Source organism: Emys orbicularis (genome assembly GCF_028017835.1).
Source record: "Emys orbicularis isolate rEmyOrb1 chromosome 21 unlocalized genomic scaffold, rEmyOrb1.hap1 SUPER_21_unloc_1, whole genome shotgun sequence".
Classification (NCBI taxonomy): domain Eukaryota; kingdom Metazoa; phylum Chordata; order Testudines; family Emydidae; genus Emys; species Emys orbicularis.
In genome coordinates, this window is record NW_027045151.1 from 636953 (window position 1) to 651985 (window position 15033).

Consider the following 15033-nt stretch of genomic DNA (forward strand, 5'->3'; position numbering starts at 1 on the left):
AGTGCCCAGGAGATATCCGTGGTCCACCCTGTCGAACGCCTTCTCCTGATCCAGGGACAGGAGGGCAAACGACAGACCATCCCTACACCCAAGCTCCAAGAGATCCCGGACCAGGTAGAGGTTATCAAAGATGCTACGGCCTGGGACGGTGTAGGTCTGGTCTGGGTGGATCACGTCCTCCAGCACGGACCCCAGCCGCAGCGAGATGGCCTTCGCTACGATTTTGTAGTCCGTGCTGAGAAGCGAGACGGGACGCCAATTTCGTAAGTCGTGGAGGTCCCCCTTCTTCGGCAATAAGGCGAGCACGGCTCACCTGCACGAAAGAGGGAGGACCCCGCTCTGCAAGGACTCGGCCCAGACGGTGACTAGGTCCGGGCCGAGGACGTCCCAGAACATGCGGTAGAACTCCACGGTCAGCCCGTCCATGCCCGGAGATTCATCTGGGTAAAGCCCCTTTGCTCCCCGGCAGCCCGGGGGCCGTTCTCCAGCCAACGCTGCTTGTGCGCCGAGGGAAATCAGCCCCAACGGCCCCTTCCAGCAGCCCCGGGAATTCATTTCAACTGGCGCCTGGAGGGAAAACACATCTGGGAACAGGGGCGAGGGGAGTTCACCCCCTTTTCTCCAGGACTGTGCAGTTTGGGGCCTGGTGCTTTTCATGCCTGATGGTGTGGCGCCACCGTGTGGCCAGTTTCTGTCACTTTCTTTCATTAAAAATGGCTCCCCCCCCCCCCAAAAAAAACTTTTTTTTCCTCACAGAGACATAGGGGGGCAGGTTAATCTACCCAGGGCAGGTGATTCTGCGGCAGATCTGGAGGGGGAAGGGACTATTTTCAGGGTTACTAAATTAATGTGTTGTGCCTTCTGTCTACACACACACACACACACACACACACACACACACACACACACCCCTCTACCCCTTAATTATCTGAGCTACCAACACACGTCCCAGAAAGAATTATTATTAAGGGTTTTTTTTTTAATATAGCGCTTTTATCCAAAGTGCTTTACAATAGCTAGCTAACGGTACAAACCACATTTGGAAAGATCACTAAGGGGCCCACCATGACCCTCAGCAATTTTCAAGTGGTCCGTGGAAAAAAAGTTTGAGGACCACTGGCCTAGGGGGATCTGTACCCAGAACTCAGGAGCAATCAACTTCAGTAGTGATGTGGTAAGAAAAGCTTTCTGGAGACGGGTTCATAAAATGGAACTGGACAATGGTCATTTCAAATCAGTGATTCCCCCCCCCTATTTATTTCTTCTCTCCCTCTCCTCAAGAATTCACCTCATAGCATTTAACAACAGGCCAAAACACCATTTTCTGTGACTGTCTTTTACAGGGCAGGGGGGGAATGTGACCTGGCACTTTTCTAGGAATTCTCTCTGGGTTTATGGGAAAACGTGAATGGGGCAAAGTGTAGCTGCTCCTAGAGGAGGCAGAATTATAAAATAACTTCTGCCGCCCGAACAGGGACTTGAACCCTGGACCCTCAGATTAAAAGTCTGATGCTCTACCGACTGAGCTATCCGGGCTCACGGATTGCAGGAGGAGGATTTATGTTTTTAAACTGACGTCCTGCTCTCTGATTGGGCAAAGATTAGCCAATCGGGGGGGGGGGGGGGGGGGAACGGACTACCCCAGCAAACCCAGCGCAGAGCTGTGACAACAGCCCAGGAAAGGGACCCCTGGGGGTGCAAATCTCTGCTCTTGTAGCTAAAGGCAGGGGTATGGGGCGGGGGTGTCATCCTGCTGCTCAGCACCTAATCATTAATTACCCTTCTAGCAGCAGCCTAATTACTGAGGAGGGGGAAAGGTCTGAGTGCAGCAAGGAGGTGATTTGTCCAGGATTGCTAACCCCAAATGCTCAAAACTAACGAGTCCGGCTCACCAAAAATCACCCGCTTGACTTTAAAACCATGAGATTATGTTAGAATAAGAGACTTGAGGAGTTCATTTGTTTGCCTTCTGCTTTTGCAGGTGCCCGAGGGGCGGGGTGTGTGTCACATTTGTGAAGCTTTCTCCACAGCCACCAGGGCTAGAAACTTTAGGTTTGCTTTAAGAAGGAAATCATCCCATTGTTCACTTGATTCCAGGAGCTGGGGCTTTAAGGAAAACAATGATCGTTTCAGAGTGGCAGCCGTGTTAGTCTGGATCAGCAAAAAGAACAGGAGTACTTGTGGCACCTTAGAGACTAACAAATTTATTTGAGCATAAGCTTTCATGGGCTACAGACCACTTCATCAGCTTTAGCCCACAAAAGCTTATGCTCAAATAAATTTGCTAGTCTCTAAGGTGGCACAAATACCCCTCGTTCTTTTTAATAATGATGGTGAGACTGATGACAAAATGATGAGAGTTGACAGCCCTGTTTTTCCGTATTGTAACAGTATCGGGTAAAGGGTGTTAGCAGAGACCTTAACACAGTAGCGATGACACTCTCTAGTGCAGTGGTTCTCAACCAGGGGTTTGTGTTTCTCTGGGGGTACCCAGAGGTCTTCTAGGGGGTACATCAACGCATCCAGATATTTGCCTAGTTTTACAACAGGCTACAGAAAATGCACTAGCAAAGTCAGTACAAACTAAAATTCCCTACAGACAATGGCTTGTTTATACAGCTCTATATTCTATACAATGAAATGTAAGTACAATATTGATATTCCGATTGATTTATTTCATAATTATATGGTAAAATGAGAAAGTCAGCCATTTTTCAGTAATAGTGTGGCTGTGACATTTTTTGTATTTTTTATGTCTGATTTTGTAAGCAGGTAGTTTTTAAGTGAGGTGAAACTTGGGGGTACACCAGAGAAATCAGACTCCTGAAAGGGGTACAATGGTCTGGAAAGGTGGAGAGCCACTGGGCTAGTCACTCCTTAGAGCAGTGGTCTCCAAAGTGGGGTGCACGCAGGGGTAGGGGGGATCCACAAGAGGATCCTTGGGGGTGTGCGGCAGGAGGAGAGGTTTTTTTGTTTGTTTGTTTGTTTTTTTGCGCTTCGGCAGTCCGAGCGGCTTTTATTTTTTTTTTGCCTCTGCAAAAATGGTAGAGCCGGCACGGCAGGGGGTGCATGCTCAACATTTTTTTATTGATAGGGGCAGGGCCGGCTCCAGGCACCAGGCAACCAAGCTGGTGCTTGGGGCGGCACCTGGAGGGGGGCGGCGCGGCGCTCTGGCCGCCGGGGGGAGAGCCGAGCCCCAGCCGGGGCTCGCCGCCCTCTCGCCGCCCTGCCCCCGGCGCTCTGGCCGCTGGGGAGAGAGCCGAGCCCCAGCCGGGGCTCGCCGCCCTGCCCCCGGGGCTCCAGCCGCCCTCCCCCCTGGTGCCCTCCCCCGGCCGCCGGGGGGAGAGCGGAGCCCCCGCCGGGGCTCGCCGACCCTCCCCCCGGAGGCTTTTTTGCCTGGGGCAGCAAAAAAGCCAGAGCCGGCCCTGGATAGGGGTGCGCGATCAAAAAAGTTTGGAGACCACTGCCTTAGAGAACCATCATCAATGCAGCTAAAATGGTGAGTGCAAAACACTGAAATAAACGTTTCACATGTTGCGACTGCAGAATCAGCGAAAATTGAGGGGAGGTTGCTAATTTCAAACTATTGGCCTGAATTGTGTCCGTTTAAAAGAACTCTCCAGGAAACATGTATTATTTGCTATTCCACACCAGGAGGAGCTACATTATTGCATCCAAAACACTTGGGTTAACACTGCAAGTAATTGAAAGCATTTAGAAGAGTGAATATTTAAAATACATTTAATATGTCCTTTTTGCTAAATAAAGCCAGCACTTTTGGCAGTGAGCCAGCCTTCAAGACCCCTTTTTTGGGTCATTGTTTTTTTTGCAGTGGGCTGAAGGTTCAGGGCCCCCCGAAGTGGTACGATGTGTAACCCTGAGAGCTGTTTCAGAGTGGTAGCCGTGTTAGTCTGTATCAGCAAAAACCCACTGCAGTGGGTTTTAGCCCACGAAAGCTTATGCCCAAATAAACGTGTTAGTCTCTAAGGTGCCACAAGCACTCCTCATTGTTTTTCCTGATATCTGTGTACACCCCCAACCCAGGCCCCACGTGCACACTTATCTTAGCCCGGTCTGTGCACAACGCCGTATCCCAGATCACAGCATGCTCCGGGACAACCCTCGGCACTCCCTTGCTCTTCATGTTACATCTGGGGGCCGATTTATGATTTCAAGCCCAATGTGAATGGGCTAAAAGGCAGATCTTGGGCCTGGCGATACCCTGAACGTTGCCCTGAAGCACTTCACAGGGTTTTTAGTGCTTTTTTTTCCTTTTAAAACAACCTTTACCTCCCTTCCCCCACCCAAATAAAAATACAAGGCTATTTTAATCTGGTATATTTTTGCTACTTTTAACAACACTTGATTGATTGGGCATACACAATCCAGCCAAGCCAAGCCAGGGTGTCCTTATCAATGGCTACTGAAGGGAGAAAGGCCTCTATAAAGCTGAGCCATTTGACAGTCCTCAACGTGGGTCCTGGTTTACAGCTGGCTGGCCACAAACCGCATTGATGGAACCGGGTCAGAGAGAAAATGGAGAAGGAAAAGGTAACCCCCCCCCCCAACGTGTTTCCTTTCCGACCAATGAGAGAGAGCGGATCGCACCGCGTCCAATCATAGCCGGCCTTGACCTTAGACTGTAGGCATAGGAGCTGCAAGGTAGTGAAACACCCCCCCCCCCCAGTAATAGTGGGGCCCCCCACGGACAGGGGTCCCTGCAGGACTCTAGCAAAGCGAGGGAGCTCAGTGTCCCGTCTCCCCGGGCTGCTCCCAGCAGGAGACCCGCATTTGTGAAATGTTTGCAAACCCAGCAGCTCGCTGTGAAGTGAAACTGACCCAGACCTCAAGAAAACTAACCCTAGAACTCATTTAACTTTGATTCCCCCCCCCCAAAAAAAAACACCACCTTGTTGCAAGTGGAGATTTCATTGACTAGGGATTTCAGGTCTCACCTGGGTTTCCATCGTTCCTTCCCGGGGTGGGAACTTGGCAGCGAACGTGGGTGTTTTGGCAACTTGGCTAAGGCAAATATTGCCGCACGTACATGGAGAGGTTTCTGTGGGTCAGAATCCTATTGCTGACTTTGGGTTATTGCGGCTTAGGGATCATGACTTCACAAATACACAGTTTGTTTTTAACTAATCTAAGCACTAAACCCAGACGTACAGACACTCTCCGCAACCTGTGTATTTTAAAGCTAGGTTAAATATCAATGTGATTTTAATAAGCACTCAGTACCGGATTTTCCTAGGCCTTATTGTAAAAGCACAACAAAGTATCTGATCATTAAATCCTACAGAAGCCATTGACGGTGACCGGAACAGTAAAAGCTCCCCAAGTCCACAAGATTTTAATAAAGCCGCACTCCTTTTTCACAGCAGGAGCAAACCAAGGCTAGCCACCCCCCACTGCCAATCAGCAAGGCAAAAGAGCCCCCCACGTCCATGACAAAGCGTGCTAAAGAAGAACACCCAACCCAGCCCCGCCCCGGGACAAGCAGCAAGTTAAAGAAATGAACGTGCAATTAGAGTAACAAAAAGCCCCATAAACGTTTTGCTGGGAGATGCCTTGGCAAGAGAAGTAGCTCATGCAAGGAGCAGTGTCTGCAGCTCTCTCATGGAGACAGTGAGTGGCTCTTAAAAGAGCCTTTGGGGTTTTTAAATTGACATCTCTTGGGGGGACACACAGAGCGGTTACTTGGAGCTGGTGTACTTGGTCACCGCCTTGGTGCCCTCGGACACGGCGTGTTTGGCCAGCTCCCCGGGCAGCAGCAGGCGCACGGCGGTCTGGATCTCCCGGGAGGTGATGGTGGAGCGCTTGTTGTAATGCGCCAGGCGAGACGCCTCCCCAGCGATGCGCTCGAAGATGTCATTGACGAAGGAGTTCATGATGCCCATGGCCTTCGAAGAGATGCCGGTGTCGGGGTGAACCTGCTTCAGCACCTTGTAGACATAAATGGAGTAACTCTCCTTCCGGGTCTTGCGGCGCTTCTTATCCCCCTTCTTCTGGGTCTTGGTCACCGCTTTCTTGGAGCCCTTCTTGGGCGCGGGAGCAGATTTCGCCGGCTCAGGCATCTCACTCGCTAATCACACAGCGCAGAACAGAAACAGCAACGCAATAATCCACCCGGCGGCGAGTCCTGTATTTATAGCGCCCCTATGCAAATGAGGGTAGCCTAATTCCAACCTTCCTATTGGCTGCTTACATATTGGGCTGTCTTTTGTGTTGTCACCTCAGATGCAAATGACTTTCCTCCAGATGCTGCGCTCCTATTGGACGGCAGCCGCCTTTTTCTTTCCCGATTGGCGGGGTTGCGAAGCGGCTTTCCCATTGGGCGCTTTGGAACAGAAGCATGAGGCAGCCAATCAGGAGCCGCTCGCCCCATCCCCATGAGGGAATAAAAGGTCGGCAGCATAGAATTTTTACTGTAGTGTTGTTGTGCTGCTGTAGTGACGGTACCCAGGTGCGCGGGGATCCTAGTCATGTCTGGCCGCGGAAAGCAAGGCGGGAAAGTGCGGGCCAAGGCCAAGTCTCGCTCCTCTCGTGCTGGGCTGCAGTTCCCAGTCGGGCGTGTGCACCGGTTGCTGCGCAAGGGGAACTATGCGGAGCGAGTGGGAGCCGGTGCCCCGGTGTACCTGGCCGCGGTGATGGAGTATCTGACTGCTGAGATACTGGAGTTGGCTGGCAACGCCGCCCGGGACAACAAGAAAACCCGCATCATCCCCCGGCACTTGCAGCTGGCCGTGCGCAACGACGAGGAGCTGAACAAGCTGCTGGGGGGAGTCACCATCGCGCAGGGGGGCGTCCTGCCCAACATCCAGGCGGTGCTGCTGCCCAAGAAAACCGAGAGCCACAAAGCCAAGGGCAAGTGAGCTCTGATGCCAACCTCCAAAACCAAAGGCTCTTTTAAGAGCCACCCACAATTTCAGAAAGAGCTTGGAATTGCCATGTCATGGGGAGGTGGGGGAAATATTGCCTGTTCTCCTTTTAACTTCGCATAACACACTTTTTCTGAAACCATGTCCTGGTCTTGCACTAATCCGATCCCAGAGCCACACGTGGGTGAGTGGTTGTAGCTGCTGTGATTCCTTTACCCCGTCCATCCTAGAGTTTTCAAAACAGACCAACCCACCCACAGGAGTAAAACATTTCAAACTCCCTAAAGGCGGTGCCTGGTTCACTTTGGGTTAAACCTTTTTTTGCTCTGCTGTGCAGTTTTATTATTTCCATCTGGGATTCCTGTGCAGAGGTGCTTATAAACATCACAACCTGAAAACACTGGCCTAAGTGTCTTTCCTAAAACCACACACAAAATATAGTCAAGCTGGGAAAGGAACCAGGCATCTGGGACTTAAGCTGTGTGTTTTAAGCCCTGGACCAAGGCTACCTGCTAAAGGGAAGGTGTAATTCACAATAGCTCTGGGTCTCAGCATTGCAAGAAATTTGAATTAATTTGTTGCAAGTTTATCTGGCTAGTTGGCATGTTACTTTTTGTGTTTTACTGGATGTTTATGCATTATTTTTGTCAGTTTTAGGCAAAGTATTCCCATAATACAAGAACTAGGGGTCACCAAATGAAATTAATAGGCAGCAGGTTTAAAACAAATAAAAGGAAGTTCTTCTTCACGCAGCGCACAGTCAACTTGTGGAACTCCTTACCTGAGGAGGTTGTGAAGGCTAGGACTATAACAATGTTTAAAAGGGGACTGGATAAATTCATGGTGGCTAAGTCCATAAATGGCTATTAGCCAGGATGGGTAAGAATGGTGTCCCTAGCCGCTGTTCGTTAGAGGATGGAGATGGATGGCAGGAGAGAGATCACTTGATCATTGCCTGTTAGGTTCACTCCCTCTGGGGCACCTGGCATTGGCCACTGTCGGTAGACAGATACTGGGCTAGATGGACCTTTGGTCTGACCCAGTACGGCCTTTCTTATGTTCAAAGTTACCTGGGAGGGGTCTTGATACAGTCAAGATAACTAATTACTAGGGATAATTAATTGTCAGGTCAGCAACTTTCTCAAGTAATTGTTTCACTTGTCACTACTTTCAGACTGATCAAATCACCTCTTAACCTTGTCTTTATTAAGCTAAATAGATTGAGCTCCCTGGGTTTATCACTGGGGAGAAAATATGCTACTATACAGAAAGAGTGTCTAGCCACTGTATGCAGTCTAAAAGATTTGCAGTCATGACTACATGGTAGGAAGTTTACTGTGTGGACACAGACCATTCACTCCTCATATGGTTATATTAGATGTAGAAATCTGGTCCTAAACTCTTATGGTAGAACCTGGAACTCTAGAATTACGATATGGAACTATCCAATAGCAAAGAAAATGACACAATTGCAGATACTGTACTGTCTACCCTAGATCAGATGTGTTCCATTAAAAGTAAATGGTGTGTGTATGGTGAGAGATTTCCAAGAACACAGCAGGAAGAGAGGTACACAATACAAAAACCAGAGTCCACCCAGGGAAATTAATATTCAGCAGGTTTAATACAAATAAGAGGAAGTATTTTTTCACACAACACACAGCTAACTCAGTGCCATGGGATGTTGTTCTGCCCAAAAGCATAACTTGGGGGTCAGAAAAGAACTGGATACATTCAGGGAGGACAGGCCTGTTAGTGCAGCGTTTCTCAAATGCGGCCACCATGGGCTATTTTTGCGGCCACAGCCTCCTGGGCTGTGATTGGGGAGGGCTTCAGGCTCCATCCATGTGGTGGCAGGCTCTGGTTCCAGGCTGCGGCCCCAGGCTCACCATCCCCTCCCTGGGCCCCACTGCCTCCCTGCCCATCTCCCCACCCAGGGCTTAATTAGTCCCAGGGCTGGGTGGGGCTGAGTAAATTTTCTGCTGTGAAAAGTGATATTAACAAACATGCAAATATCACCTTTGACAGCCGCAGACTTACTAGCTAGCAAGTCTTTTTAAAAAAGCAACCAAAAGAAACAACAACAAAAGACAAGAACATGCAGAACACCTTATTTGTGTTTCTATTCTGTTTAGGGCCAGTAAAGAATAGAGACAATTGTACATTATTTTTATGACTGAGTCTGACAAAAACCCTACATGAATAAATTACAATGATTTGGACATGTGTATGTGCATATGTATTTTTTTTCCTGAAGTTAATTAAGTATTTTAGGAAAAATTGTCAGCGTGGCCACCAGGAAGAGTTGGTGGCCGTACTCTGTGGCCACCAAAAAGTTAGTTGGGAGAACCCCTGCACTAGTGGCTCCATGTGACCCTAACTCTTTGACTACCAGGAATGGAAGCCAGGGTAGATTACACCGTGATTGTCCTGTTCTGCACACTCCCTCCTGAAGCTCTGGTATGGACCACTGTCAGGGATAGGCTATTGAGCAAAATGGACCATAGTCTGACCCAGTATGTTCTTGCTACTGTCATTCTGGGTGGTCACAGTTAAAGAGGGGACTACATTTTGAGAAATACAGATTTTTTTTCCCCCATTTTTGTTTTTAACAGAAGTAAGAGGAGCTATATAATAGGGTCTGGCAAAGCGTGTAGTTTAGGCGTGTTATGGAAAGCATCTTTATTTTGCTCTGCTTCCATTTAAAAGGCCTGGAATTTTTTGTGGAGGGGATGAATACAAAGGGAAAAACCAAAGCAGCCCATGGAGAAATGAGTCAGGGCAGCAAGTACGAAGGCACTGCAGAAAACCCCACTCAGAACCTAAACTTTGTGATGTGTTACTTCGGTTCTGAGACGACTTCAGAACGTTTTTTTACCTTAACTGTTATTTACATAACTTTGGTTTGGAACAAATCCAGTTCTTTGCCTGCAGGCAGGGAAGGGCTTTTAGATGGGCCATCTACTTTGTGGGTGTGGCTGAGGGTTCAACCCCTCCAAACCCAGGTAAGATGCGACCTTGATGTTTCAATGTATACACCATATCCATGGCCTTCAGGGTGTTTTTCTTAGCATGTTCTCTGTTGATTACCGCACTCCGGATCACATTTGCCAGGAAAACCCTGAGCACACTCCGAGTTTCTTCGTGCATTAGCCCTAGAGTTGCCAACTCTGACTGAAGCTATTCCAGGAGATTTCCCCCCCCCCCCCCCAACATGATAATGTCATTTTCTTAAAATAGCCTATTAAAATCTCCCAGATTGCTTTCAATACTCACCAGGAGATCGATGCCGATTCCTGGAGACTCCAGGCCAAACCTGGCAGGTTGACCACCCTAATTAGCCCTGAGATGAGCTTCATACCCCACCCCCGTGTGGGGCAAGCAAGACACCCGCAGGCTCGCAAATATCCTAAATATCGGATAATAATCCGGACTCCCTCCGAATTTTGCGGTGCCCCTTCCCGACCAGAGGGAAAACTGAGAGGGAACAAGACGGGCAGAAGAACCACTTACCTGTACTTTAACTCCCCTTTTCCTCCCAAGCCCTATAAAAGCGTCGCTTCTCCGCTTCCACCAATGAGACCTCTTGCCCCACTGGCCAATCAGCATAGAGCCCTTAATTTTAAATTCACATAGTTAAATTTGGCGCCTTATCTGCCCCAGAGCATGCGCAGAAGTGGCGGGGAAGAGAAGTAATTTTAGCGTTTAGGAATTACATTTTACACTCAGCGTTGAATTCATGGGCTGCGAATCATGTCAGGGATCTCTGAGCTGAGGCAGGCCGCAAAGTTAGTTTTAGAGAGGATGTGTGTGTGTGTGTGTGTGTGTTTAATTGTCAGTAGGTCCCTGCATGTGTGGCTCCGTTAGGTAACAGAGGCGGCAGGACTGCATATTCCCCTGCCTTAACTCGGAAGAGATTCAAAAGGTCCCTTTGGGAGTTTGGAAATCGGTTATTTTTCCACCAGAAAGTGTCACAAAGGTTTGGGGCTGGAGAGGTGACGGAGCACAAATGGATCCACCCCATGGCCGGGCAAATGGGAGACTTTGTTCTTTCTGCCACGTCCTGGCAATTCAGTTTCTGACGTCTGCCCTGCCCTAAACTTTGCAGGGGGAAAACCTCCCACGACGCCACTTGAAATACAGCTTTTACATCCGCAGCCCAACGGTGGGGAGTGCCCCCCCCCCAATTCACACTTATGAGCACCCTAAACACTAGGATATTTGCAAACGTCTCCTCCCCACTCCCATGGCTGATAGAATCATGTTGGCAGCTGTTTGGAATCAAAGACTGTTTGAGCTACACCCCAGACCCCCCTCGGTGCAAGCGACTCCCACATCAATAGGGTGACTAGACCAGATGTCCCGTTTTTAAAGGGACAGTCTCGTTTTGGGGGACTTTTTCTTATATAAGCGCCTATTACACTCCCTGTCCCGTTTTCTCAGTTGCTATCGGTTACCCTAGACGTTAACCATTTAACTTCCATGTGCTGGGGGAAGAGGGTTACATTAATAGATTAAAGTAGAAAATTAAAGTATCACTCCATGTCAGAACTGGAAAGGACAGAAAATCCTCAGTGTCTCATAGTTGTAAGGAGATTGCAACTTTTACTAAAGGTGGAATGTTGTTAAAAAGCTAGACATGTACATGACCCTTATAATATACCCTTCTCTCACGTCCCTGCAAAGATCGAATACCAATTTGTAATTTGACTTGTCTATAAAAAGCAGCTTCAGGTTATTTCACAATGTTTTTCTTTGTTAAATCTTGGTGGAAGTGAAGAATATAGGAATATTTATTCTAATGGATTCAAAGTTGATAGCGAGTGTGTATCACAGCCTAACATGAGATGTTATTTTACTCCAAATACAATTTTCTTGCAGTTATAAAACTTGGGGAGTGAAGGGGAAGCTCTAGATAAAAAACAAACAATTACGTGTACAACATAGTGACTATATAGCCTCTTTCATTGAAGACACTGATATCACTAACAAGAATGTGTGTTTCCCCGGTCCCTAAATGGTGATTTTAAAAATTTTCATTTTCTAATTAGAGAAATCCAGTCTGCATATTTACACGCCTAATGTCTGCAGGCCTCTTCTTCCCCAGTCCCTTTCTGAAGGATTTTGGTGCCATTTCTTTTAGAACAATGAACTACAGTCCCTCCTGTTTTCAGAAAGAATCTGCTTTTAGGTACAGAGATGTTAAAGATGATTATTTTGGGGGGAGGGGGGGGGAGAGAATTAAAGTATTTTAGAAAAATTGATATTCTATTGCATGAACAGTGTTCAGATACCGTTCCTGAATAGATCTTAATATGATACACACTTTTAAGTATTCTGAAATCAGTAATAATTTTAGGTAAGCGCTTATTTTCCCCTTTAGATATCAAGCCTTAACGCAGATGTTTTCTACACTTCCTTATGTAAACCTCTTAAATGTGATTTAAGTATTCTGTACAAGTTAACGACCCTACAAAGAGATCAATTCCTTAGTTCCACTAGTGGCTGTGACTCTCAGCTCTCCCATGGAGAAAGTGGGTGGCTCTTAAAAGAGCCTTTGTGTTCATCGTTGACATCTCTTGGGGGGACACACAGAGCGGTTACTTGGAGCTGGTGTACTTGGTCACCGCCTTGGTGCCCTCGGACACGGCGTGTTTGGCCAGCTCCCCGGGCAGCAGCAGGCGCACGGCGGTCTGGATCTCCCGGGAGGTGATGGTGGAGCGCTTGTTGTAATGCGCCAGGCGAGACGCCTCCCCAGCGATGCGCTCGAAGATGTCATTGACGAAGGAGTTCATGATGCCCATGGCCTTCGAAGAGATGCCGGTGTCGGGGTGAACCTGCTTCAGCACCTTGTAGACATAAATGGAGTAACTCTCCTTCCGGGTCTTGCGGCGCTTCTTATCCCCCTTCTTCTGGGTCTTGGTCACCGCTTTCTTGGAGCCCTTCTTGGGCGCGGGAGCAGATTTCGCCGGCTCAGGCATCTCACTCGCTAATCACACAACACAGATCAGAAACAACAACGCAATAATCCACCCGGCGGCGAGTCCTGTATTTATAGCGCCCCTATGCAAATGAGGGTAGCCTAATTCCAACCTTCCTATTGGCTGCTTACATATTGGGCTGTCTTTTGTGTTGTCATCTCAGATACAAATGACCTTCCTCCAAATGCTGCGCTCCTATTGGACGGCAGCCGCCTTTTTCTTTCCCGATTGGCGGGGTTGCGAAGCGGCTTTCCCATTGGGCGCTTTGGAACAGAAGCATGAGGCAGCCAATCAGGAGCCGCTCGTCCCATCCCCATGAGGAGATAAAAAGCCGGCAGCTGGGGTGAAGTTATTGTTACGTTTTGCGTGTATCGAAGACTCTGTAACAAATTGGAATCATGTCTGGCCGCGGAAAGCAAGGCGGGAAAGTGCGGGCCAAGGCCAAGTCTCGCTCCTCTCGTGCTGGGCTGCAGTTCCCTGTGGGCCGTGTGCACCGGTTGCTGCGCAAGGGGAACTATGCGGAGCGAGTAGGAGCCGGCGCTCCCGTTTACATGGCTGCGGTGCTGGAGTACCTCACTGCGGAAATCTTGGAGCTGGCTGGCAACGCCGCCCGGGACAACAAGAAAACCCGCATCATCCCCCGGCACTTGCAGCTGGCCATCCGCAACGACGAGGAGCTGAACAAGCTGCTGGGCAAAGTCACCATCGCCCAGGGGGGCGTCCTGCCCAACATCCAGGCGGTGCTGCTGCCCAAGAAAACCGAGAGCCACAAAGCCAAGGGCAAGTGAGGCTGCTGCATCCCCTGGGGCAGAGACGTTCCCCCCACGACTCGATCTGCGTGAACCCAAAGGCTCTTTTAAGAGCCACCCACAGATTCATAAAAAGAGCTTCAGTCCTCTAGAGTTCCGAGAAAACAGATACATTACTAGGGAGCTGTGGTACCGAATTGGGACTGTTCGTGGTGTAAACGGAACAGAAAACCGTCTGTCCCATTGGTATAGGGGAGAAACAGCCACGGAAGTGGGTAAAGATGGAGGTTTCTTTTTAAGAACAGAAAGGGGTAGATGAAAGCTGTGAATTTCTCTCCCAGGTTGTGAGGTCAAGAGCTGGAGCTGCCCCGTGACTGAGAAAGCAAAAAATAATGCTAGGAGTGAATGAATAAGACAAGTTCCCTTTATTTCTGCCTCTGGCATAACACCCTGCTCCTTTAGCCTGGCTGGGAGTGAGCTGCAGCCGGGTGGAGAAAAAAGGAAACCGATCCCACCCTTCCCCGTACACATACTTCCCCCTCCGTTCTTCAGCAGCCACAAAGTGAGTTCACTCCTTAGAAAACGTGCCCCTGTGTGTGTACGTACCAGAGATGCATAGGGTCACACGCAGCCTCTGGCATAGAATCCAGGTTCTCAGGACATGTTGTGCTTTAATCATTAGATCCTAATTCCCCTCCCTAAACAACCACCTGGATCCTGCTCTTACTGGAGTCAATGAAGGGGGGAGAGACTGATTTTTCACTGGATTCAAAAGGCGCAATGCTGGACTTAAATAAGGTTATCAGGACAGAACAAGCCATGTGATGACGAATAGGAGCTCCCCCTGCCCCGTAGTCTAGCCTCCCTGTTGCTAGATCCTGTATCAAAGCCCCCTGCCCTGTATATAGGACATCGTATAGTATGTTGCCATGGAAATTATGATCTTCATACGTTTGAAAATCCAGCCTTATCGCCCCCCTTGGGTCTTGCTTTCATTCAGTGCTTATGACACCGAGCCGGAGGGGCGGGAAGTGCATTCAAACGGGAGGCACCGATTAAAATCCAAGCCCGAGGTTTGTTTCTAGGTGGGGTTGCAGAGGGGAAACTGCCCCCCCCGTATGGGACAGACAGAAATGTTCTGCACGCGTGGCTCACATTGGATTTCACATTTGGAGTCTTTGCTGCCTCTGCATGGCCACAGGGGAGCCCAGGGCCCTTTGCAGGGCCCCGTGCAATGTATCAGCAGTGACCGACCCCCCCTTGGCGCCGGCACCCCGAATTTGGCGGCGGAGAAGAAGGACCCGCCTGCCACAGCGCTGCGCCACCAGGGGGCCTTGTGTCTCCCCGGCAGAGAGCGACTGGGAGGGGGGGGCAGGACCACGGGCACGTGTGAGCCAAGGGCGTAAAATCTCCAGCCAATCC

The 15033-nt window shown here is 49.3% G+C and overlaps 4 protein-coding genes and 1 non-coding gene across 5 annotated transcripts; 2 read left to right on the forward strand and 3 right to left on the reverse strand.

Moving 5' to 3' along the window:
• Positions 1–1463: 1463 nt before the first annotated feature.
• Positions 1464–1536, reverse strand: TRNAK-UUU (transfer RNA lysine (anticodon UUU)). The gene has a single exon. It is a non-coding gene; the product is annotated as a tRNA-Lys (tRNA).
• Positions 1537–5214: 3678 nt separating this feature from the next.
• On the reverse strand, positions 5215–6119 carry LOC135894943 (histone H2B 8). Its single transcript, XM_065422996.1, has one exon. The coding sequence runs from the start codon at positions 6075–6077 to the stop codon at positions 5697–5699; it is 381 nt and encodes a 126-aa protein (XP_065279068.1). The 5' UTR covers positions 6078–6119; the 3' UTR covers positions 5215–5696.
• Positions 6120–6436: 317 nt separating this feature from the next.
• On the forward strand, positions 6437–6970 carry LOC135894980 (histone H2A.J-like). The gene has a single exon (XM_065423039.1). It carries the CDS (start codon positions 6486–6488, stop codon positions 6873–6875), a length of 390 nt encoding a protein of 129 aa, XP_065279111.1. The 5' UTR covers positions 6437–6485; the 3' UTR covers positions 6876–6970.
• A 5215-nt stretch (positions 6971–12185) lies between these two features.
• Positions 12186–12875, reverse strand: LOC135894961 (histone H2B 8). Its single transcript, XM_065423015.1, has one exon. The coding sequence runs from the start codon at positions 12860–12862 to the stop codon at positions 12482–12484; it is 381 nt and encodes a 126-aa protein (XP_065279087.1). The 5' UTR covers positions 12863–12875; the 3' UTR covers positions 12186–12481.
• Positions 12876–13219: 344 nt separating this feature from the next.
• LOC135894952 (histone H2A.J-like) lies at positions 13220–13681 on the forward strand. Its single transcript, XM_065423006.1, has one exon. The coding sequence runs from the start codon at positions 13261–13263 to the stop codon at positions 13648–13650; it is 390 nt and encodes a 129-aa protein (XP_065279078.1). The 5' UTR covers positions 13220–13260; the 3' UTR covers positions 13651–13681.
• The last annotated feature ends 1352 nt before the right edge of the window (positions 13682–15033 follow it).

Excerpts from the sequence above, each read along its gene's own strand:
- LOC135894943 (XM_065422996.1), bottom strand. The coding sequence starts at position 6,077 with ATGCCTGAGCCGGCGAAATCTGCTCCCGCGCCCAAGAAGGGCTCCAAG.
- LOC135894980 (XM_065423039.1), top strand. The coding sequence starts at position 6,486 with ATGTCTGGCCGCGGAAAGCAAGGCGGGAAAGTGCGGGCCAAGGCCAAG.
- LOC135894961 (XM_065423015.1), bottom strand. The coding sequence starts at position 12,862 with ATGCCTGAGCCGGCGAAATCTGCTCCCGCGCCCAAGAAGGGCTCCAAG.
- LOC135894952 (XM_065423006.1), top strand. The coding sequence starts at position 13,261 with ATGTCTGGCCGCGGAAAGCAAGGCGGGAAAGTGCGGGCCAAGGCCAAG.